The following is a 25,778-nucleotide window of genomic DNA, read 5'->3' as shown; positions in this document are numbered from 1 at the left end:
GCCACCCTCACAAAGTCAAAACATAGAGCCCTGGCTCCAGCAGTTTCCAGAAGCATGGGCTGAAACCGTGGGTATGGGGTTGGCTAAACATCGCCCAGCTCTATTCATAGAGGCGAAACCAGGGGCAGATCCAGTTCGGGTCCGACAATACCTGATGTCAATGGAGGCCAGAAATGGCATCACGCCACATATCCGTTGCCTCCTAGACTTAGGCATCTTGCGTCCCTGCCATTCAGCCTGGAACACCCCCCTGCTGCCTGTATGAAAACTTAACAGTGCGGACTACCGTCCGGTACAAGATCTGAGAGAAGTTAACCGCCGAGTCATGGACATACACCCAACAGTACCCAACCCCTATACCCTCCTAAGTGCCCTCAGCCCAGAAAGACAATGGTATACTGTCCTTGATTTAAAAGATGCTTTTTTCAGCCTGCCTCTGGCCCCCAAAAGCCAAGAGCTCTTCGCCTTCGAGTGGTCCGACCCTGAGAGAGGCATAAATGGGCAACTCACCTGGACCCGGCTCCCCCAAGGATTTAAAAACTCACCCACCTTGTTCGATGAGGCACTTCACGAGGATCTGGATCCGAGGTAACCTACTTGGGGTATCTGTTAAGAGAAGGCCAACGATGGCTCACTGATGCACGGAAGGAAACCGTCCTCCGCATCCCCCGACCCACAACGCGAAGGCAGACCCGGACTTGGATACCCCCCTCCATGACTGCGCTGAGATATTGGCACAGGTTCATGGAGTTTGGGAAGATTTACAGGATCACCCGCTACCAGACGCCGAGGTTACCTGGTTCACTGACGGCAGCAGCTTTGTACATCAGGGTCAAAGGATGGACAGAGGCCTTCCCCACCAAGCATGAGACTGCGCAGGTAGTAGCAAAGAAAATGTTGGAAGACATCATGCCCAGGTACGGATTCCCTACCCTAATAGGGTCAGACAACGGACCAGCATTCATTTCAAAGGTAATACAAGGGATAGCGCAGTTTATTGGGGCTGATTGGAAACTACATTGTGCATATAGACCCCAAAGCTCAGGACAGGTAGAAAGAATGAATAGAACTCTAAAAGAGACCTTAACTAAATTGACCATGGAGACTGGCGCTAACTGGGTAGTCTTACTCCCCTACGCTCTGTTCAGGGTGCGAAATTCCCCCTACAAACTGGGATTAACCCCCTTTGAAATCATGTATGGAATACCCCCCCCTATAATTCCCAACCTACAGTCTAATGTGTTAACTGAATTTGATGATCATAAACTTCTTATTTCCCTGAGGGAACTCCAGCGCACCCACCAGAAAGTTTGGCCCAGACTGAGAGCCATTTACGAGACCGGGCCCCCTCCTGAGCCGCATCACTACCGACCCGGAGACTGGGTATACGTGCGGAGACATAAGCGAAAAAAAGAAAGAACAGGAGGCAGGATGGTTTGAATCCTGGTTCAGTGCGTCCCCATGGTTAACTACCCTGCTCTCTACTTTACTCGGGCCCGTAGCCATCCTACTTCTCGCTCTCACATTAGGCCCCTGCATCATAAACAAAATTATTAATTTTGTCCAAGACAGGTTCAATGCTGTACAATTAATGGTCTTACGAACTCAGTACCAACCACTCGAGACATTACAAATAGAAAACTGAAGATCCAAGATTGGCTCTTTAGGCACAAGGAAAAGGGGGGAATGAAAAGAACAGCTTTAAATCCAAATGACAGCCCTGCCTTAGTTTAAAGCTAAAGTTCTCTTTTCTGCTTATTATGGATCTTTGATAAGAAATACAATTGCTGAGAAGTCTGTTTTGCTTGCTGTTTGCTACAAGCATTGTGAGGCCTTTCCTGAATGTAACCCGCTGTGTAGTAGAATGGGTTGTAAACCTTCCTAAATGTAGTCTGATATGTAATGGAATGAGTGATTGTACATAAACTAACCGGCATTTCTCGCTTCTGTAAACCTGCTTGCTTAACACATTCCTCACCTACCCCCTTCCCCCTTCCCCCTTTTTTTCCTCCCGCCACAAGTAACGGACAAAGCCTTCCCGCCAAAGGACAGACAAAGGACGCCCAATCAGAGAACAACAAATGTCCTTACTTTAAAATCAACTAATCAGGCCCCTCATAATTTGAAACCTCCCCTGTGCTATTTGTCTCTGTCTATAAAAACGCTGTACCAACCCTGATCGTGGCCTCTTGCGTCACCGGCGACGAGTGCGCAGAGGACCAGGTTCGAACCTGCAATAAACGACCCTTGCCGCTTGGCTTTGACTTACGACTCTGGTGGACTTTTGTGGGAGGTTTCGGAACTTCGGGCATTACACTCCCGGAACTCAGGACATTTTAGATCTATTAAACATAGGTAGTTGGGGAAACTGAGAAGTGCATTTCAATCGCTAGCTGTCATTGGGCTTTTTGTCCTCAGTTTAATCTTTTTAATTAAATTTCTACTGTTTTTGTATTAATAAGAAAATGTCTTCTTCCCAAATGTATGTACAAAATACAATTCTTTTCCTTTCAAAAAGCTTTTCCTGAAACTCAAATGACCATAGAAACTAAACCATTCACCTTAAAGGGACAGAATAGAGATTGCTTCCTTTTTCAATCCTCTTATTGTTCAAATGAGGCCACTGAAATTCCCTACCATTTCCTTCCTCCGTGGGAGGAGACACCTGAGGATGGGGTCCTCCTCAGCTCTGTGAGGAAAAACAATGGGGGATGGTCCTCAGCTCCATGGGAAAAGCCCCCTGAGGGCAACTCTCCTCAGCTCCATACAATCCACCCATAAAGAACTATACTGTTGACAAAGGGTAACAAATACACCTGAAGGACATAACTGATCAGTAACATTTTCTGTGAAAGATCTTGACCAAACAGGGGAAATGTGAAAAAACTTCAACTGAAAACAGTCAGAGGATACAAAGTGGAGAATCTCACGCATGTGCCCTAAGGAAAACAAAATTAAGGACTGACAGACTGCTTTCCCGTAAATGCCTGGTTTACAAAACAAAAAATTGGTAATATTGGAATTTTCCTAAATGATAGAGAAGTCATCAGGGGTTGCTTCATATCAGCCTTGGAAAGTTCTGTTTATGGTTTCCAGAGGCATGAACAAGATAGGACCCAGGTCACCTGGTCTTGCAAAATGACCTGAGGTGAGCTTTGTTTGTATGGCTGGACTGGTTTTGTCTGCCTGGGTAATTTTTAACGCTGGTCTCTACTTGTTTTGATTTTAACAGATTCCAAGTGAACTCTCCCCTCTTTACATTCCCTGCCCAGAAATACAGCCTACTCGGGCAGACTTGCCTGTCGCTTGCTATAGTTTGTGTGTCCCAAATTATAGTTCCTTGGCTATTCCCAAATAAACTCATATTTATGATTTTGAGCTTGCCCCTTTAGGTCAACAAAGACAATCTTCATTTTCAAAACCCTGAGGAAAAATACTGGATCTACCTGTAAAAATCAAATAGGCCATCACCACATCTGGTTTCTTGCTGTGTCCCTGTCACACAGAGAAAAAATGAACTGGGAAAAGGGTATAGTGGCACGTAGAGGACTCACCTTGGTCAATGCCCATTCTAGGTATAAGTCTTTAGAGAAAGGATGCTGCTAAATTTATTGAGTACCTACTGTCCATCTGGAGCTATGGGGGGCTACACATAAATGTTAATATACCAAGGTTCAAAACCTCAACTTAAGGGCCTGATATGTTTTAAGAATCATAGTCACACTGAGGTAACCTAAATAAGGGAGACAGCTGTGATATGCAAATACCCTGTGACCCAGCCATAAATTAAGCCATTTTACCATCTAGCCTAGAATACAGGCAGAAAGAAGTTAATGCTTAAGGAAGTAAAATTAGTAAGTGATTTATTTTTTAAAATTTCAATTTCAGTGTTACCGTAAATACATATTTTTTCAGCTTATTAAGGCTTTTAACTCATTTTTGTTTATCTATATAGTAAAATTTCCCAGAAACCTGGTTTTCATTTACCTATAATATTAATATTTGGGAGGAGTTATTTCCCCTCTGCATATCAAAGTTTTTCACTTGTGTCTTAGGCGTGTAGAGGTTTTCTTAAAATCTGGTTCAACCTGGGGCCCCCGGGTGGCTCAGTCGGTTAAGTGTCCAACTTCGGCTCAGGTCATGATTTCACCGTCTGAGGGTTCAAGCCCTGCGTTGGGCTCTGTGCTGACAGCTCAGAGCCTGGAGCCTGCTTCAGATTCTGTCTCTCTCCCTCTCTCTGCCCCTTCCATGCTCATGCTGTTTCCCTGTCTTTCAATAATAAATAAATGTTAAAAAAATTTAAATCTGGCTCAACCAAAACCTGCCCTCAATTTGATAATGTGAGAATAGTCCAAAGGTTAGATAACTGTGTTCATTTAAATGCTGATATACGTATTACAACTTTAAGAAGATAACAGAGTGCTCTTGAATCCATCATTTATCACAGAGTTCTTACAACCAAGGGTCTCAGCTGGTTTAGAACTATCACTGAATGACAGAGGCAAAATCCAGAGGCCCAGATTCTGGCAGGTGTTATTTTCAGCCAGCAGCAAGCTGTATTTTTCCAAAATGGTCATAGCAATGAATTTCTAGAACTCTACCATTCTCCATCGAGAACCAAAGTTTCCTCCCCTCCCCTTCCTTTGGACTTCGATGGGATGCCTGTCTGCTTCAACAAAGAAAACATAGTTGAAGTAATGTCACATGACTCCCAAGGGTGGAATCACAAAAAGTGATACTCTTTCACCTGCCCTTTCTCACTCCCAGGACACTGACCTTGAAAGCAGCCACCATGCTGTGAGGAGGCCCAAACTAGCCCACATGGATAGATGAAATGGACAAGATCTGAGGTTCTCAGCAACAGTCAGCATCAACCATAAGTAATGTGAGTGAATGAGCCCTCGATGGATTCTAGCCCCTCATCTTTGAGCCACCCTAACTAATGTACAGTGGAGCACAGGTGAGCCCTTCTGGGCCCTGTGCAAATTGCAGAGTCATAAGCAAAATAAACACTTATTATTTTAACTAAGTTTTGAGCTTAGTAATTGGAACACAGACTCAGAATTTAATGCACATGCATGTGCATTCACCTGAATTTCACCTGAAACAAAATAAACTTTGTGTTTTACCTCCCACTTTGATCACCAAATGCAGGCAGAAATAAAAAAATATATATACATACATCTTCCAATAGTTATGTGCTGCTGCAGGGTGCTTATATACAGCTGCAGAGTCAGCTGGGGAGCAGAGCCCAGGAAAGCCTGGATCACTGATGCTCGGCTGAATGCAGATCGGTGGGTGAAGAGCTTGCCCTCTGCCTGGCCCACTTCTTTCTCGATTTCTTCTGAGAAGCCATTTTTGGGCATCTGTCGCTTCTTGGTGATGCTGACATAAGGCTCTTCAATGTGGCTTGATTGACAATAGATGCAGAAGACTTCAAAACACCTGGAAACAAATCATCAAGTCACGATAATCAGAGACAGACAGGATTCTGTCTTTTCTCAGCTACCCTGCTGAGATTCTCAAGGCTTTGACTTGGCTACTCTGAAGGATATCCCCTTCTCTAGAATCATCCACTCCAAGGAGTTCTAAGCAAGCAGGCAGTCCTCTTGTGGCCCTCCAGCAGGTCAACTGGAAATGAGTGTGAACCTAAATGAGAGATGACACCAAAGGCCAGTGAGGCAAGGAAACCAAGTAGGAAATGGGCTCCAGAGCCAGAGAAGAATGTTCTATTTTCCTTCATGACCCTTACTAGCTGTGCAGCCCTGGGCAATTCCTTTAACCCTTGAATCCTTCCTCTCAATTATAAAGCAGAGGTAATACTTACTTTGCCACACTATTACGGAAACAATGCAGTATATGGGCATGTATGTTTGCGTATGTGTGTGCATATACATATATGTATATATGTGTGTGTGTGTGTATGTATATTTCCACATCCAGTAGATGCCCCTTATTGCCTCCGTTAAGGCAGTAGCTATGGTTGGGAGATCCCCTAGCACAAAGCTGCTTGCCATCTAGCACTTCCCTAAAAGACTGCAATATACTACCTAGCTCTCTGCTCTCATAAACCTTTATGGGACATGACTAAAGTCAATCATTCCTGGAGGTCTGTCCCCCTTACTTACGGAATAAGTACTTACTTACTTATGGAATAAGCCTGCCCTAGGGATGGAGCCTTAAAAAGTCACCTTTCTAGACTGAGTACCTGGCTTCTAAGATTAGATTTTGCTCTCTAGGTAATGATATGGATACCAATCTGATGTGTGATTTATTTCGAAGTGCGCACACACGCACACACACGCGTGTGCGTGCAAATGGATTGATGACTCGATCGAAGAATGGATGGATGTGTGAAGCAAAATGTTAACTGTAGAACCTAGGTGGTGAGTACTTGGGTGTTCACGGTACAATGCTTTCAAGTTGTCTTCTGTATATTTGAAAATCTTCATAATAAAATGCTAAGGAAAATGGGTTTTTCTCAGGAATAAGAAAAATGCTTGTGGCCTTAGGTTTAAAAATTGCTAAAGGATGTTTTTTTCTCCAAACACGCATTTCTATAACCACCTTATAATGCTGCCGAAAGATTTTATGGCTTCATCTATTTTACTGAATGCTGTTAACTTTGTACTCTCACCCGAGGCAACTATGGCAACAAGAATATGTTTATAATTTTAAATAATAAAACTTGACGTAAGAAAGGAAGTGCAAGAGCCTCTCTGGTGAGTATGAAGTAGACATATTTTATGACCATTACCTTTGTTCATTTGTTCCTGGGATAAAGAAGGTGCACAGCTGTTTGTTTGGGGGGGGGAGAGGGGGAAGAGGGAGACAGAGAGAGAGGGGGAGAGGGAGAGGGAAAAAGAGGGGGAGAAGCAGAGAGAGGGAGAGAGAGGGAGAGAGAGGGGAAGAGGGGGAGAGAGGGGGGAGAGAGGGGGAGGGGGGGGAGAGAGGGGGAGAGAGGGGGGGAGGGGGGGAGAGAGGGGGGAGAGAGGGGGAGGGGGGGAGAGAGGGGGGAGAGAGGGGGAGAGAGGGGGGAGAGAGGGGGAGGAGAGGGGGAGAGAGGGGGAGAGGGGGGGAGGGGGGAGAGAGGGGGGGAGAGAGGGGGGAGAGAGGGGGGGAGAGAGGGGGAGGGGGGGAGGGGGGAGAGAGGGGGGAGAGAGGGGGGAGAGAGGGGGGAGAGAGGGGGGAGAGAGGGGGGAGAGAGGGGGAGAGAGGGGGGAGAGAGGGGGGAGAGGGGGGGAGAGAGGGGGGAGAGAGAGGGGGGAGAGAGGGGGGAGAGAGGGGGGAGAGAGGGGGGGAGAGAGGGGGGAGAGAGGGGGGAGAGAGGGGGGGAGAGAGGGGGGAGAGAGGGGGGAGAGAGGGGGGAGAGAGGGGGGAGAGAGGGGGGAGAGGGGGGGAGAGGGGGGAGGGGGGAGAGAGGGGGAGAGGGGAAGAGAGAGGGGGAGAGGGGGGGAGAGAGGGGGAGAGGGGGGGGAGAGAGGGGGAGAGGGGGGGAGAGGGGGGGGAGAGGGGGGGAGAGGGGGGGAGAGGGGGGGAGAGGGGGGGAGAGGGGGGGAGAGAGGGAGGGGGGTAGAGGGAGAGAGGGGGAGAGGGAGAGGGGGGAGGGGGGGAGGGAGAGAGGGGGGAAGAGAGGGGGGAGAGGGAGGGAGAGAGAGGGGGAGAGGGAGGGAGAGAGAGGGGGGAGAGGGAGGGAGAGAGAGGGGGAGAGGGAGGGAGAGAGAGGGGGAGAGGGAGGGAGAGAGAGGGGGAGAGAGAGGGAGAGAGAGGGGGAGAGAGAGGGGGAGAGGGAGGGAGAGAGAGGGGGAGAGGGAGGGAGAGAGAGGGGGGAGAGGGAGGGAGAGAGAGGGGGAGAGGGAGGGAGAGAGAGGGGGAGAGGGAGGGAGAGAGAGGGGGAGAGAGAGGGAGAGAGAGGGGGAGAGAGAGGGGGAGAGGGAGGGAGAGAGAGGGGGGAGAGGGAGGGAGAGAGAGGGGGAGAGGGAGGGAGAGAGAGGGGGAGAGGGAGGGAGAGAGAGGGGGGAGAGGGAGGGAGAGAGAGGGGGGAGAGGGAGGGAGAGAGAGGGGGAGAGGGAGGGAGAGAGAGGGGGAGAGGGAGGGAGAGAGAGGGGGGAGAGGGAGGGAGAGAGAGGGGGAGAGGGAGGGAGAGAGAGGGGGAGAGGGAGGGAGAGAGAGGGGGAGAGGGAGGGAGAGAGAGGGGGAGAGGGAGGGAGAGAGAGGGGGAGAGGGAGGGAGAGAGGGGGAGAGGAGAGGGAGGGAGAGAGAGGGGGGAGAGGGAGGGAGAGAGAGGGGGAGAGGGAGGGAGAGAGAGGGGGAGAGGGAGGGAGAGAGAGGGGGAGAGGGAGGGAGAGAGAGGGGGAGAGGGAGGGAGAGAGAGGGGGAGAGGGAGGGAGAGAGGGGGGAGAGGGAGGGAGAGAGAGGGGGATGAAGGAGCAGGGGAAGCAGGTTTGTCTGCTACATTTTGTCCAATGGGGTCACCGCCACCTTAATATAATACATAAAAACAGGTAAAATGGCCTGGGCCAATTTGTTCAACTGAAAATAATGAAATTCAGGTTATGAGTTCAAGTCCAGATAATCTAACTGAATTTTCTCTGGGCAAAACCTCCAATCTATGAGAACTGTTTGAGGCCTAGCAACTTCACACAACAAGGAGAAGACAGAATAAACTGACCATCATCTTAATTCTCAAATATGTGATGAATGCAGACATACTCTGCTAGTGCTGTGGGGAATGCAAAGACAGCTGGGGTACCCCTGCCTCATTCCGACGTGTTCACAATCTAAATGGAAAATGGCACATATATTAATGAGGATAATAATGTATACAACTAATATTTATATAGCACTTTCAGTTTATAAAATATTTCTCATAAATTAACTCAGAAAGCCTAATGCAAGAATTTGAATCATAGCATTATTTGTAATGGCAGTTCTGGGAATACTCTAAGGGTCCCCAAATAAAATAATTCAATAAGTCATAATATATGTATTCAATGAAGTATTACCCAGTCCTTAAAATTGATGGTATAGACACACATGTACTAATGCATAAAAATGTTTACTATATTTGATAAGTGAAAGGAATAAATTAGAATGGAATATATATAGAAAATTCCATTTTTTATAAAAAGAAAATTACATATATAAAAATATATATAAATCACACATACACATACACACTAGAGTGCTTGAACTGGCTCATACTGACTCAACAAACTGTTAAGTGGTTAGGAATCATGTGAGCCTGTTGTTAAAAAACTGGTAGCTTGAGGCCTGGCTGGGTGGCTCAGTCAGTTAAGCATCCAACTTCGGCTCAGGTCACGATCTCACAGTTTGTGGGTTTGAGCCCCACGTCAGGCTCTGTGCTGACAGCTTGGAGCCTGGAGCCTGCTTCAGATTCTTTGTCTCCCTCTCTCTCTCTGCCCCTTCCCTGCTCACACTCTCTCTCTCAAAATATAAATAAACATTAAAAAAGAAAACCAGTAGCTTGAAATAGGCCATGACAGGAATATTTTCATCACAGAAATCAGCAAACACTGCAATTCAGGGCTTTTCTCCCCAAGAGAGAGTTTGCCAGCTTACCACTATAAAAATATTAGTAAGTACATACAGGAAAATGTTAAAAATTGTTCTCTTTAGGCAAATTAGAGGGTTTTTGTAAATTGTGCTTATCTGTTTTCTGCTCTTCTGTCCTTTAAACAATGAATATGTTTCACCTGAAAAAAATCAAGCTTAGAATTTTTAAACATTAACCAACCAACCAAACACCAGCACATACTAAGAGGTGAATGAATGAAAATGAAGGTTCAGAGGAGAAAGCAATTCTCTTGATGTTGAGGGTGCTGTTTTAAACAGAAAGCATGTGGGCGCCTGGGTGGCGCAGTCGGTTAAGCGTCCGACTTCAGCCAGGTTACGATCTCGCGGTCCGTGAGTTCGAGCCCCGCGTCAGGCTCTGGGCTGATGGCTCAGAGCCTGGAGCCTGTTTCCGATTCTGTGTCTCCCTCTCTCTCTGCCCCTCCCCCGTTCATGCTCTGTCTCTCTCTGTCCCAAAAATAAATAAAAAACGTTGAAAAAAAAATTTTAAACAGAAAGCATGTGCAGAATTGTTGACAAACTGAAACCTTAGTGTATCCATTGGTAGACAACAGAAAGTCCCAGAATGGCTAATCACAGAGGTGGCCCTGAAGCCCAGATGGACACCCTCACAACCCACTGTATTTCCCAATCACTACATTTATCTTAGCACAGACTTTTTTTTTTAAACACATAGTAAGTGTTTGATAAATTTGTATATGATGCTGAGACTTCACTACTTGTCACTACCTGGTTAAGAAAACTGATAAGAAACAAACTACCATTCTTCTTGGAACTCTGCAAGGCTCATCTAATTACTCCAAAAAGAAATTGTTTTTTTGCTTGAGAGATGGTCTCAATACAGCTGTAAGTTAAGTATTTTCATCGAAATTGTTCAAGGTTGCTTTTCAGTATCATATAGACCAAGGGTTGGCAAACATTTTCTGTAAAGTATTTACAAAGAGTAAATATTTTAGGCTTTGCAGGCCACAGTCTGTATTGCAACGACTCAACTCTGCCACCGTGGTGCAAAAGTGGCCATACACAATACGTTAAATGAATGGGCACGGTTGTGTTCCAATAAAACTTTATTTACAAAAAGAGACAGTAGGGGGATTTGGCCTGTGAGGCATAGTCTGCCGGCCCATAATGTAGATAATCAGTAGGCGGATCCATTTTTTTCACTTTATCCCATTTTCAGGCATCACAGTGGAAGGAGTTTATTCCTTAGCTGAAACCATGCTTGTTCGTGTCTGCGCAAATAACCTGTGGTACTGGAGACCCCCTAAAGCAGTTAATAAAAAACACGTTTTCAAAAGAAATACTATGATTTCCTACACACCACGTTATTTCCTACATGTACATGCTCTATGACGTGACACAAGAATCAAACTGGGTAAACAGAAAGTGCCATGTGACCTTTGAAAAGCCACTTGCATGATCTCCCTGAGCCTCAATGTCTCAACTGTAACAAAAAAGATAATGACAATTAAGGCACAGGGTTTTACAGTGGATGGAGTTATATACTGTATGTAAAAGCACTTTGCAAACAAAAAAAAGTTCTTCAAAATTAGACTATTATTTTATAAAGTCTCGTGAAAGCTTATTACAGAAAGAAATACTATGGTGAATCATTTTGCAATGTTCTATACAAAATTACTGGAAATTCACAGCTTTCATTTTTATAAACCCAGTTTTTCATGTACCATTTTCCCCTCATTTTACCAGTAAACAAAAATGGGGAAAACTGCTTGCACTTGAAACTTGTTTATATTTATTCCTTCTCCCAATAATTTTATAAAATTAACATAATTGTAAAAGAATGATAAATTCTGTTGTTATGAAGTTCCCCCCCCTTTGGTTTTCCAGATTATCTATTTATCATTCACAAAAGACTGCCCTTAAAATAAAAAAAGAAATTCAAGATACTGTTCACTGCTCATATCATTCAAACCCAGCCTTAATAAGGAAACAACCAGACAAACTGCAACTACAGTTTTAAATAGAAGACTGATAAATGAACTATGGTCCTCTCCTAGTGCTTCTCTAAAGGAAAGAAGGAGCGGGGCCCAGTTTTTAGTCTTCAGCCCATGATCATTACAGTGTAACGTGGGATTGAGTGAACTCAAAAACAACATCTCACCTGAAAAGCACCTGAGTTTGTCTAGTTAGTACCTAACCAAAAATAAACAGAGCTAATTTTTCCAAAAGCAATTTCAAAGTATTACTAAGTCAAATCAATAAAGATGGTAAAGAAACATACCATGACTTTCCTTTGTCTCTGGGGGAAATAATTTTGATCTTTAAGTAAAGCTGACATCTTGGAGTTATAAAAGAATCAAACTGTCAGCAGGAAAAACTCCCAATAAGATATTAAGTCATGCTAATATACAACCGCAAATTGCTTTTCACATAATCTGGAAGCTAAGAGGGTTGGAACCACATTTTGTGTATCTCAGCTCTAGGATCATGGGTCCAAGATCTCCTTGAAATAAATCAGCAGCATTAGAATGAGAGAGTCCTTGCTGATAGAAGGAGGTTGTTTGTTGCTTTATTTTCTGTTTTATTTTATTTTTCCCCCAAGAGGATAATGACTCATTTAGAATTTTCTGTCAACAGAGGTCTTTTTATGGTGTTGCAACTTTTTATATAGCTGAGAAGTTATCTCTTCAAAGCACCAAACTTTTTTTAAATAAAGTTGAAATATTTTTACTATAAAACCTGAAAAATGTAGAGAAGTATAAAATAAATGAAAAAAAATGATGCACTTTTCTATATTTTTCAGGAGAAAATTAAAACCACCCATAAATGCATCATCCAGAAATTACCACTCTCTGCAACCTGGTATATTTCCTGGAGCTCAGGTTTATATGTGCCATCCTATTTTTATACATATTATGTCATCAGCTTTGTCTTGGATCACTCTTCGTATTCAGAAATATTTTAAATGGCAGTAATGGTAGAGATCACTCACCCGGATAGCTATTTAGGTTGTGTGTTTTTTTTTTAATTTTGCCAAGATGACCAAACTTACTTAATTTAAGATGGAAGTTACTGGTAAAACGTACTCCACAATCTTCTGCTTTCTTTCACAGAGAGCAGGGAACATAATTAACCGAACTCCATTTCTAAGAAGCCTTGTGAATGTGGCCTGGGGTGTCATTTTCCTCATCTATAAAATGGGAACAGTGATATCTACTTCAAGGTGAGGATTCAATGTACTGAGGGATATAAGTACCTACCAAACCACTCAGCACAAGGAGCCCTGAGAAACATCAGTCCCCCTTTATCTGTCACTTCATTTAAACGTGAGCAGTGAGTTTTCTTTTCCCAGGTGAGGTTAATAAATGATGAGCGCCTTGCCCAAAATCAGATCCCATTGATTTTACTGAGCAGGATTACAGTCAGGATGCTGTAGCCTACTTGGCCAGAGACGACTAATTCCTCACTAAATGGCTCCAAACGGCACGACTTTAAAAATTCTCCTCTCTCTCTCTCTCCCCTTTCCCACCACCCCCCAACCCTTCTCTTGCTCTTAGATGGCAGTAGCAACGCCTTAGTCCTGCTTATGTACCGGTTTCTCTTCCCTTCTAGGATTCTGTGGCTTCTGGAAGCTGGGAAACTTGTTAACCAAGTTTGCCCTGATTGTGTGTGAACCCCAAGTCAGTATCGTTGAGTGTCGGTGGGGATAGCTGTATTTAATACAAGGTGCGAAGTTTTATAATAGGGCTCTCTGAAATCTATCTTGCCACTGGACTTTTGTGTGTGTGTGTGTGTGTGTTGGGGGTGGGGTGGGGGTGGGGAGATAGTGCCTGGTAGGAAAGGTTCCTGGCTAGCTGAATTTTCTGGTAGCTGAGCTGTGGCCTTTCTAGCTCTTCCAATTCCTTTATCACCTGTGTCTAAATTCAGTCTTAGAAACTGCTTTCTAATCCAGATAAAAATCCTTTGTTTTGCGTTTCCTACAGGGTTGAAAGCCGTCAAAACAACACATTTTAACCTCTCTTCATGGTCCTTAGATCTGCCAGAGTCTACCTCATTACCATGCAGTCTACTTGCTCTGTGTTAATAAAGATTAATTTCCAGAAATGTCACTAATAGTTTTTCTTAACGCACTGCAACTTTCTGTCTTCATGGCACACTATGTTCCAGCTTCAACGACTGTGTTTTAAGTTAGGCAAGGCCGGAAGGCATGTCTACAACCCTGTACGTTTCTACACCAAGAGAACGATGCGTGGATTTCTAGAACTCGGTATGAGAAGTAGATTAATATTTGCAAAGTGCTCAGAACAGTGCCCAGCACACAGTAAACTCCACGTGTTTGGCAAATTAAAGAATCTGCACACGCTTTTTGCTCTAAAGGCGATTTGGCCCACACACTTCTCAAGGGTTTGTCACGACACAAGCCAATCCTGCCAGAGCCCACCCGACCCCAGAGAAGGCTTGCATTTCATGAGGTCCAACCACATGCAATTGCCATTTCTGTTGGTCAAGTGCAGTTGAATATTGGCAATGCCCTAGGCGAGAACCTAACAGGAACGCGGTCCGCCCCAGCTTTATTCCCACTCTCCCCGGATCCCGTCGCATTCGCGTGACTGGAACTGTGGGGCCCAGGAGCAGGGCGGGCCGGCCTGGGCCCGGCGCCGGGTCCAGCCACCCGCTCCTCCCGGAAGGCCGCCCCCTCCGCCAGGGCAGTGGGGGAGGGGGCCGGGGACCCGCACGCACCTGAAGAGCGGCCCGAGTTGCAGCAGGTGCAGCAGCAGCACCAGCGGGCGGTCGCGGCTGAAGTCGCGGTGCACGAAGAGGAGCGTGAGCTGCACGAGTGCGCAGGGCAGCAGCGAGAAAAGCAGCGTCAGCGCCTGCCACATGCCGTCCCCGCCCGAGCGATAGGTGCTGCTCAGGTACAGCGCCGCCGTCGTCTCGGCCACGAACAGGAACACGGACGCCAGCACGGAGCCCGGGAATTTCATCTCCGGGCGTCAGCGGCGCGCACCGGCAGCGGACGCAGTAGCGGCGGCGGCGGTTGCCCGAGGGGCTCCGGACATATGCCCGGCCCCGAACTCTCCCGCGCTCCGCGCAGCCCGCCGAGGGCACGGGGCTGGCCCAGAGGCCGGGGCGCTGGAGCTGGGCCTGGGGGCGACGGGGCGACGGGCCGGGCCGGGGTGGGGCGGGGAGCGCGGCCCCGCTGAGACACGCCCACGCGCACGGTGCGCCGCCCGCGCGTCGCGGTGCCCGCTGCGTCTCTGCGGCGACCGACCTCAGGCTAGCCGCGAACTCGCGTCCCAAGACCGCTGTTGCCGCAGCCCCAACGGCTGCGGCGGGCCCAGCTGGCCCCGCGCTCAGCCTCTGGGTCCTAGAGCCCTTGTGCCCAGCTCCGGATCGCATCCCTTTTGAAAAACTGCAACCAATGGGGCCCAGATGCCTTTACATCCCAGTCTCTATTTTGTGGGCCTGGGGAACGCCTAATTCCTCAAAGGACCAGCGTTTCCGGTCACTTAAAAATAACCAGACCACAGAGATGCTTTTCAAAGTACAAGTGTAAACTCATGTACCCAGGATTCACCATTTCAATGGGCCGAATAAGCGTGCCCTTCAGTCTTCCAGACACAGTGGTGTAAAACATTGCATCCAGTGGTGAAGGAGCATCAGACAATCCTTCGAAGCCACTACCTTCTCTCCCAGAAAAACTGCCTACAAAATGTATTCCTTTCTAACTATGACTAACACAGAGTGAAAACAAGGACCTAATAAGGAAATGGTTTTCTAGCCCAAGGCATACCTCTGCTTGCTAGTGTGTGCCAGGCCGGGACTAACATAATTCCTTTTCACTCACTGAGCTTGTGACAACCTTGTGAATGTCGGGATGGGCTCAGCCCACCCTTGTCCCTCAGAGTTTAAGCAACCCGCTAAATCTCTCTGGAACTCCGGTCCTAACCTGTTCCATAAGGGATCAGACCTTAATAATGACAAGGTTCCTTTCCCTGCTGAAATTAGGTGATTCCATCAATCATAAGGCATATCTGGCATTTTTCTACTTAGGAAAATGTTGTCAACACAAATAGAATATGAACATTCAGAAGAAATCAAGACAAAAATGGTACAGGAAGAGAACACACAGGACTGTTTTTCTTCATTCTTGTGTGGCATAGGAAAATCTATTTACAAGGGTTAAGAGGAAGATTCAGCCGACAGCTGAGAGGTAGCAGGCCCATTCTCTAAAAGGATTACTAATATCTATTTATAGAACCCAGCAGGCCACCATGCCCTGGATCAAGATACATACACAGTCACAAATACAGAATAGACAGCAACACTCCGCAGAATATTTGTGTAATATTTTATTTGACACTGTCTTAAGCTTTAAGGGAGAAGTTAATTTGTAGCTTAGAATTATTAATTCGAGCGCACTCAATATTTAGCATTGGATTTTATTTTAAGGCAAAGGATTATCACAGGTTTCATATGATTAAGTAGACTGTACATAAATATGGGGAAGGATAAGCCAATAAATAACATTGCTTTAAACACTATAGAGTCCAGTTTATGATGAACTATTGTCTACAGTACAAAACTAATACAGAAAACACATTTGGAAAGATCACAGTGTTTAGAACATTGTAACAGCAGTTTTTAAAACAGTAAGGTGCATCTCTAAGCTTCTGACTCAATCTTGTTTCTAAAGAGATTTCATTATACCATGCAGCAGCTGTGAGAAAACCCCCCACGTAAAGGGGAGGCAACATCAACCGAACTTCCCCCTCCAGGAACAACCAATACGAAAAGCTAAAATCTGATGAGCATTTGCAAGTTGATTCTTCTCAGCGTGCACACCAGCTAACTTGCCCCAGTGACCGTGTCTTTATGCATTATCAGTTACCATTTTGTCCTTGAGAATAATGTATACATTCGAGCTTATGATTGCTCTTTCCCTGTAATACCTAAATGGATTTTGACTAAAGATCAATTTAATGTCATGTATTGCATTACTTTCTTCCTGGGACTGAACTACCCATTTTTAAAAATACTATGTACATAATAATAGTCTTATAGAAAGTGGGTTTTTTTTGGTATAATAATATGTAACATACCAGAATACTCGAGAATTTGGTTTCATTATAAAATACAGTACTACAACATTTTGTGATATAGTAAAATATCTAACAGAATGTTCTGCTCTAAATTTAGACCTATCTGCTAAAGATATGTCTTTGAAAGCGCCTCAAAGTACCCCTAAAGAAATATAATAGTTAGCAAGAGGTCTTAGAACCTGTTTTTGGCAAAAACGCATTTTTTAAGAAGCCTCTCATTTTGTGTGCAAGACTTCCAAAATTTTAGTTATATACAACAGATAACTTGGATTTAATGTTAATAGAAATTAGGAGTTTAAAGTGATAACAACTAATCTATATTATTTGGTGTATTTTTTATAATTTTATGTTAACTTTGCATTTGTGCTGAGGCAAATGTATTGCAAAAGTACAATTTTATTAATAATAATTTATTGATCAGTTCTTTAAAATTCAATACTACTTTAAATAATAGTATGTATTCCTTCCTAGATACAATTAGGAATAAGCAGTTATAGTCTAGTGACAGATTATTCTTTTGTATCCCCTAAAATAATAAGGAATTGCGCTAGTTTACTAGAGAATGTGAAATGTATCATTAGGAGGGTGAGAATTTTTCCTCCAATGATACAATCATATTTCTGTAAGTGTTGTGAATTGTGCAAAAGATCTTTTTGGTGAAGTAAATTCTATTCACTTGGTAAACGCACACTCCAAAACTAACATGTGGTGCTTGACTATTCCCCCATTATATGGCTTTGCAAAGTGTTTCCCTTAATAATTGGATTCTACAAAATCCATTTTAAAAATGTTAATTTAGCGCCATTAAATCCATGAGATTAAAATTCAGACTTCCTTTCCAACTAGAGCTCCCCCAGATGTTCAAAGTTGGGAAAGCTGTTACCCTTTTAGAGAAGGGGCTGTCCTTCTATCAGACAGATTCTAAAACCAAACGGTTGCATTTCGAATGTTCCACTCCTACTCCTGGAGAGTCTATATAAAACTTCAGAAGACATTTCTCATATTGAAATACTAACGTCCTAAGAAACAGAGACAAAACTGATCATTAAAATCAATCTTATTTGAATACATCGACATTGTAAGAGTTACTGCAATTTGGACCAAATTCAGCCACAGAAGTTAATAATTGGTAATTGCCACGTAAGCACAGATAGTAAAACGAAACCTATGGGGCGGCATCAGAGGTCCCACTAAAACAAAGGCAAGAAGATAATTTGCTGAAGATTGACAGCTGTTAAGTATCGTCTACATGTTCTTTAAACTGACTGCTAACAGCTACTTTACACACTTTACAAAAACAGTACACATTAAAGCATGTAAATGAACATCACACACAAAATAGAAAAAGAAAGCAATAGCAGGAACGGTATTCCTCTACTTAAGAAACTGTATTCTGTGTTTACACATATTCACATTCAGATGTTTCTACCCTCATCTTTTTAGAGGGCTCATAATTGAGAGAATGAGAGGAAGGTGTGTATTTGGGTACCTTCTGAAGATCTAGGTCCATGTGCAAGACATTAAAGCCATCTGCTGGTTTCAATTTTAGTAGGTGGTTCTAGAACAAGATATATCTTGGCTCTCAGGTGATTCTAAATCCAAAGCATAAGTAGAGATAGGCTCCAGGAAGAGTGGAGAAAGAGGGGAAGACACAAATTTTTTCCTATGTGGAGACACTTGTGGCAATTTCCAGAATTCTTGTCCCCCAAAGTGTAGTAAAGAATGACCTCAGGTCTTTGTGAGGGCAAGATAATTAATAGGGATTAATAGTCTGGGAAAGAACCATCGTTCTGGTATCTTTAATGGGCCAGGGGGTGGGGAAGAGTATTAAAACTCCTCCGTAGAAAGAAGAAAATTTATAAGTATACCATAAACGTACCATGCCAGACTAACCACATTTTTATAGTGACGGCTGGGCAACAGAGAGTTTTCTCAGTCTGTGATATGTTAATGCACCATATAAATCTCCAAAAGGGGGTAGAAGAATAGAACTTTCCTAACATTTAATCACAGAATCCATTCTCCCAGGGCAGCTCTTGGTACTAGTGTCCCAAATTTGAGGAAACACGACAGTACTCAAACAACATGCAGTGCAGGATTTTGTTTCCACTTTTCTCTCCTAACAACAAAAACATACATAAGCTGCAGGGAGACTTTTTCAATATCCTGAAACAGAGGTGGGATGCCAGCCCCGCACTGTCCAATATGGTAGCCAACCCACATGTGGCCATGTGGCTCTTGAGCACTTGAAATGTGGCTGGTCTGATTCGAGATATGCAGTAAGCATAAAATACATGCCAAATTTTGAGGACTCCATACAAGAAAAGTCAAATATCCCATTACTAATTGCACACTGATTCTGTGTTGAGATGATAATATTTTGGATCTACTGGGGTAAAGTAACTACATTATTAAAATTCATTTCATCTTTTTGTTTTTACTTTTTTAATGCGGCCACTAGACAATTTTAAAATTACGTGTAACTCACATTTGCGGCTCTACTTGTGAAACTCCTGTTATCTTCTACAGTTGGCTACTAATGGCTTTAACCTGGCAGAAGTTTTAATGAAAATGAATGCTTAAAATAGACAATGAGAAGTATAACTAGCGCCCTCGTTAATTATGTGTTAATTTATTAGAAGGCAGTTAACGGCTAACTGTTGGGTTTTATATCATATGTGATACTGACTCTCCCTAAGTCAGTCTCCCTCTCGTCCCCCTCCCCCCACCTCTCTCACACACACATACACACACCTACACCCACACCCACGTACAACTAAGAAAAGCCAAAGAGGAAACAAACAGGAAGGGCTTGTAAACCGGGTTTTCACAGTCCTTGACAGTCAAGCCTCGCCTCCTGTATCTTTTCTTCCTCTCTCCCTTCTTCCTCAATACTGTACGGGGAGAAGAAAGACAACAAAAGAAAGGATAGTCTGCTCTTTTGACCACACTATTCACCGACAAACCCCTCCAAAGAACAAAACTAGGATTTGGTTTTCATTTTAAGTGATTTTCCAAATTCAGTTCAGAGGTGTTAAGTAACAGGTACAAAGGCAAAGGAAGATGCAGGAATTTCTGCAGATAAGGGACTTTGCCGTTTGTGGAAGAGTCTAATCTAGGTGGAAATGACAAGGTTCAGTATTTGAAGCAAATTAAAAAAATTTTTTTTAATTTTTTAAAATTATTTTTTAACCCTAAAGACATTATCCACTCAATTCAGTAGTACTTTGTGTTAAAGAAACAGGAGAGAGGGTCGCCCTCCCACCATGAGATTTAGGATAATACAGGAGGCCCAGATACTTAATGTAGCATCAACTATGGCATTTTTCACAACAGTACAAATAAAATGACCAGGCTTCTTTATGGAGGAGAAGCAGGATAAATGCGGCTGCCATTCTATTCTCCTGCACAGCTGCACTTAAGGTGAGCCGTCCTGGACCTGTGACCTGACTGCACAGTGGGCCCAACTCCTGCTGTGGCTGACCTCAAGGTCAGAAGCTTCCCCTTCTGTCCAGAGGGGAGTCCAGCTTTATTCAGCCTGCAGCTTTTAACTATGAACTGACTGACATGGATGGAAGAGATAAGGAGAAAGCCTGCCCTCCCAGGCAAAAGGAGGTCACATGATTAAGCACACAGGAAAAAATAAACATCAGAATGTACTATTTAAAGACCAAAGGGAGAACAAGAAGTTGCTGAATCAAGATCGAGGTGGGGGTGTGTAGAGGTCCCAGGAAGCGATAGAGCCCACCAGTAAGATGAACCCACCAGTAACCCAGCAGCAATAGAACCAGTAAGATGACTGGTTCTTAGCATTGAAAGTACATCCGCAACTCACACTGAGATGCCCAGCTCCAGCAAGCCTTCCCCACCCACCGCTAGGCTGCCCTATCATTTGCTTTCCTTGCCAAGTTTATGCCAAGATAACATGGGCTTGGCGAATCTGAGGCTGGTCATTTAGCTATTAATCCAGGACTGTGTTGAATAAATAACCCAGATCCCCAAAGGCAGGCCTTATATGTAATTGAGAGTATATTTCTATCGCTATATGCTGCACAGTTCTGAGTCCTGAATTACACTGCAGACCAAACTCCACCAAAAATACTTTATTTTCCAGTTCACTTTTGCTCTGCTGAGTTAGCCTGTCAGCTCCTTTCTGGCACTGTAATCCTTTGCTTCCAGCAAGCAAAATAAATATTTGCATTAAAAGGAGCTCCGGAGCTAAACCAGCCTATTCCTATTTACTAAGCCCCAGTGAACCAGAACCTACTGAGGCACGAATAGTATAGTCAGGATTGGTTCTAGAATATAAAAAACATGCACTTCATTTTTACCCATCATGTGATCCAGACCCCAAGCACTGCATCCATGGGGAGATTCCATGTGGCTGACATGCTTACTTGAAGTCAAAATTGAGCACGATTTTCTATGCACATAGTAGGTACTGAAAATACAGCTTCCCTTTAAAATATACAAATTAACTGCCTATTACAAAACTCTCTGATATTCGTTTTATCACCGACACCTCTCATGAGAATCCTGTGAGGTGGAGAGGTCTCTTTGCATTACTAATGTTTTTCCTTTTATTCGTTTCCTTAACATGGTTATAAATCACAAGCTTACATTGGTTGCATTGAAATTATTGAGATTTGCTCTCTACAGAAATTGAAACAATTTGAGTACTACCTTGATTACAATCTTAGTGTGTCAAAGGAAGTTAAGGTTATAAATTGCCATGAAAGAGTTTCCAATTTAACACAGACCAAGAAAATGACTGTTTCTCGAATTATCAGAAAGTTAATACTATTATCTTAATAGTGCAGTCAGTTACCTGAAGAATCACGGGGGTGTAAATGCTGAAAAACCTGTTTGTCAAACCTCAGTTATTAGGTTATAAACAGAGCAAAAAAGTAAAAACTGATGACTGAAATGGGATTGGGCAAAATATCTATTTGGGGGTATGTGTGGAAGAGAAGATACGTAATTGTGTTGATGAAACAAAATACACAGAGTTGTAATATTTTTCAAAACTTCCTACTCTTAAAGTATAATGCAGTCTCCCCATTGCTGGGAGATTCTTTCAATCTATCCTCAAATATTTCCACTGTTACCTTCTGGGTTTACAATTGTCCATGCCACATATAATGACTAATATTAAAGTTACATTAGTGGTGGTGAAAATGCCCCTGTAGCCTTCACGAGGCAACCTGCCTAAGCACTTATTCAAAAAAGGGTGTTACTGCTTAGAAGGGAATAAATTGGGGGCGCCAGGGTGGTTCAGTTGGTTGAGTGTCAGACTCTGGATTTTGGCTCAGGTCATGATCCCAGGGTCATGGGATGGAGCCCTGCATCAGGTTCTGCGCTGAGTGTGGAGCCTGCTTGGGATTCCCTCTCTCCCCACCTCTGCCCCTGTCGTCCCCCCACCATCCCGCCCCATCGCATGCGCTCTCTCTCTCTCTATATATATATATATAATAAATTTTTAAAATTTAAAAAAAAATAATAAAAAAGAAGGGAATAAGTTAGTTAATTAAATAAGAAGTGCCATGTCATGCTTTCAACAGCAACACTGAAAGGTCTTTTCCCCACTTCTTGGGAAAACAAGATAGAAGAGGATCTTCCTAAACCTACAATTCTACTCTTTCAGGAAAATGAAAACTTTCAGCATGTTTAAATGCTAAACAAGCTTACCCTTGTTTCTAAATTACCAAGGTGTCAATTCATAAAGACACACTCGAACATGGCCTTTGCTTGGATTCGACACCCTAAAGGGTTGTCATTTCATAAGGGTCTGCACAATGTCATAGTTACCCTGCTAGACCTTAAAAGGGTGGGTGGGCAGGAATGGGTCCAATTGTTCTGAAGTTCCTAGCAATGAAACTGATATGTTGAACTAGATGATCACTTCTGAGTGCTTTAGGTTTAAGGTCTCACGGATGAATAGTAGAAGGGTCAGCAAACAGAAACAGAAGGTACCTTCCAGGGGTACTTTTGTTCATTGCTATATCCCCAGATTCTAGTCTAGGATACTGAATAAATACACTTGTGAAGTGAAACCCTGGATGTGAATCCTCATTCTGCCCCTTCCTGGCTGTGAGATTTTGGATCAATGGCCTAAATCACCTCAAGGGGTTATTGGATGATGAAAAAAGCATGTTTTCCATTAAGCCCTGTATATAGGATGCTTATTACTTCCAGCCAAAGGAAATGAATTTAAAACCAGATGCTGAGGGGCGCCTGGGTGGCTCAGTCGGTTGGGCATCCGACTTTGGCTCAAGTCATGATCTCACCGCTCGTGAGTTTGAGCCCCGTGTCAGGCTGTGTGCTGACATCTCAGAGCCTGGAGCCTGCTTCAGATTCTGTGTCTCCCTCTCTCTCTGCCCCTCCCCTGCTTGCACTCTGTCTCTGTCTCTCTCTCTCTCTCAAAAATAAATAAACATTAAAAAAAAAACAACAGATGCTGAAAAGCAAATACCACCATCCTTTCAAAAGGAGACTACTCCATACAAGGCATTTTGACGTAAGGCTTTCTGAGAGGCCTTGACTATTCAGGAAAGAACCTCTAGAACCCAACTTTGGGAGTCATCTGAAAGCTGTTATTTATGTGGTGCTGCTCCAACCTGAGTATCTTCAAAAATGAACAACTGAGGCCAATTTTATATATTTATATCTGAGGATATGAAAAGGAAACAATAAACAAAAAAGGTGCATGCTTTTCGAACCATTTTGTCCAACCTTGTTCTGATTGAGTGTAAACATTCAGTTTTAAAATATACAAAGGTACCTCCTACCTTTCTTCAGCCACAGATTCTTTGAGAATCTTATGAATGCTAGAGAACCTCTTCCCAGAAAAATGAGCGTGCACACACGCACAGCACACACACACACACACACACACACACATGCCAGCGCGTGCTCACACACACACATACACACACACACACACACACACACACACACACACACACACATTCTTAGGCAACAGAATATCCCCAACTCCTCTCAGTTTATAAATCAAGAAGTTAGGAACAACTGAACTTAGTGTTTAGGTTTACATGGAGATAGATGTAGAATATGTATATATATATATTTTTTACATCTATCACATATGCAAATATTTAATGACTATTTCAATAATTCTTAAATCTTATACAGTACACAATTCCCTCCTCTGATATATGAAATTGCCAGTGGCCAAGTATTAGGAAAGGGTCAGTGTGTGTTCTCATCTGACAAATGCTTCTACAGTGTTCTGCAAACCCCTATTTACCTGAAGTAGTTTTACAACTTCTGTGTGTTTACAGGAGCGTTGGATTTAATATGGCAACTTGGCTCAGTGGGTACTGTAGACAGTTTCTAGTGGAGCCTGTGTCTTGGAAAGTAAGGTGATTAGCCAGGGAGTTTACTCATGTGTTAATCTAATAGCAGAAACTTTAGCAATGTTCTTTTCACCATCACCAGGTCCCTTCTTCAGCCAGGGTCTGCCTGTCCCAGGGGACACAGTATTCCTTCAAAGGCAGAAATGACATACCTTTGTAGTGGCTACCCTGATCTTTGAGACGAGTGAGTGATTTTTACCACGAGGGTATTTTACAATTCAGCTGATAGCTTCATAGGGATTACACAAGCATTTTAATATTGATTAACAATAGACAATACACAGCCCACGCTTCAAATTGAGAAAAACACTTGACAGCAACACTTGTCACAGTATTTGCTAGCCTATGAGTTTTACTATTCTAATTGAGCTTTAGGAAAGAAAAAGGAACCAGGAAAAGAGATGCAAGGCCTAAAGAAACTTCGAATTTCAAGATTTAAACTAAGTGATGATATATTTCAGGGTGGCCGGCTGGCTCAGTCGGAAGAGCGTGCGACTCTTGATCTTGGGGTTGTGAGTTTGAGCCCCGTGTTGGGTGTAGATATTATTTAAAAATAAAATCTTAAAAAAAGTTATGATATGTTTCCCTTAAAGTGATCAGGGTAGTGATTAAAAATAGAGATTCATATGCAAACTTCTCCATTCAGTAAAAATCATGAATTTCAACAAGTAAAGGGATTGAACAACCAGGAGTTTCCTTTTTTGTCCTTTAGCAACCTGACATTTCATCCCACCTAGCTAGCAATTTTCAGCTGGGCAATTATTTTAGCTTTCGGTTGTGTTTATTTCTGAATTTAGGGGTGGAAGGCACCCATAAATGGTCAAATTCTCTTTCCAATTGCAAAGGTATTGCCATTTTATTACCCTAGTCCACATTTCAGTTTTGTTTTCTATGCCATAACTGAAAACCATGATTTCTCTTTCCCTTTTTCCTCTGATCTCAGGTTTCACATCTACTCCCTGAAATGTTAAATCTCTACAGTTTTTAGAGGACTTGTGGTGTCTTTATTTTGCACGTTCTCAAACCGTTCTCCCTTAAGTCTAGCATCATGTTGCCTTCACCTGCCTTCTCCCTCTCTCCCTCCCTTCCTTCCGGGCGGCAATGTTAAGGCTCATGGTTGTGATACCATTGAATGTGGCTTATGTGGAAACTGCCTCGGGTAGGCTTGGGAAATCTCAGGGACCTTCTGCAGGGCCACAGTGGGAGATGGAGCCTTCTAGACAAAGACGCTGAAGAGAGGGAACTCCGCCTGATTGGGTTGCAGCAGATCGATCAGAAAGCACACCGTCCCGGAGAAGCCTTCATACAAGCTGTATATACTTTCAAGGACCCGAGAACCAGCCTTGAATTCCTCGGTAAATAAAAACTCAGCAAACCTAAGAGAAGAAGAAAATATGAACACTTTTAACATATTATTAGTTTTGGATTGCTTCTTCCTCCTCTCTGATAAGTTAAAGTTTTAGCACCATTTTCTTTCTGGAACTGTATAATATTTCAAGAAAGCTTTTTTTTGTTTTTTGTTTTTTGTTTTTTTTAAACAGGATCCATTATATCACTGTGTATGTTTCACAATAAATTATCTTGACAAGCAAATTCAACTATTGTCAGAGTTTGCAAAGCAGAGCAGTTTGGTATTTTCTGAGGACTTCATTCCTTCTGTCATCCAATAGTGAAAAGTAAAAGAGACAGATAAATAGCCATATTTTTTATTTATCTTGAATAGAAGCAAGCTGATATATGACTG

The 25,778-nt window shown here is 43.4% G+C and overlaps 2 protein-coding genes across 4 annotated transcripts in view; both read right to left on the bottom strand.

Moving 5' to 3' along the window:
• The window catches only part of XK (X-linked Kx blood group antigen, Kell and VPS13A binding protein), a 98,224-nt gene extending 83,506 nt beyond the window's left edge, over window positions 1–14,718 (bottom strand). The window contains exons 1-4 of one of the 3 annotated variants that reach the window (XM_047076064.1): window positions 14,296–14,718; window positions 5,183–5,445; window positions 797–871; window positions 550–606 (exon numbers count right to left, since the gene is read on the bottom strand). In XM_047076064.1, coding sequence (XP_046932020.1) covers window positions 550–606; window positions 797–871; window positions 5,183–5,445; window positions 14,296–14,540 — 640 coding nt within the window. In that variant the 5' untranslated portion in view covers window positions 14,541–14,718. The remainder of the gene's footprint in view (window positions 1–549; window positions 607–796; window positions 872–5,182; window positions 5,446–14,295) is intronic. The other 2 variants (XM_047076062.1, XM_047076063.1) reach the window with 2 other exon arrangements.
• Window positions 14,719–24,207: 9,489 nt separating this feature from the next.
• The window catches only part of LANCL3 (LanC like family member 3), a 95,651-nt gene continuing 94,080 nt past the window's right edge, over window positions 24,208–25,778 (bottom strand). The window contains exon 5 of the mRNA XM_047076389.1: window positions 24,208–25,410. Coding sequence (XP_046932345.1) covers window positions 25,251–25,410 — 160 coding nt within the window. The 3' untranslated portion in view covers window positions 24,208–25,250. The remainder of the gene's footprint in view (window positions 25,411–25,778) is intronic.

Source organism: Lynx rufus, unplaced genomic scaffold (genome assembly GCF_022079265.1).
Source record: "Lynx rufus isolate CCGP_SWC_20201006 ecotype Redwood Valley unplaced genomic scaffold, mLynRuf1.p SCAF_14, whole genome shotgun sequence".
In the NCBI taxonomy this organism is placed as follows: Eukaryota; Metazoa; Chordata; class Mammalia; order Carnivora; family Felidae; genus Lynx; species Lynx rufus.
The sequence above is the reverse complement of the archived record's forward strand: the minus strand, read 5'-3'. Positions and strand labels throughout refer to the sequence as shown.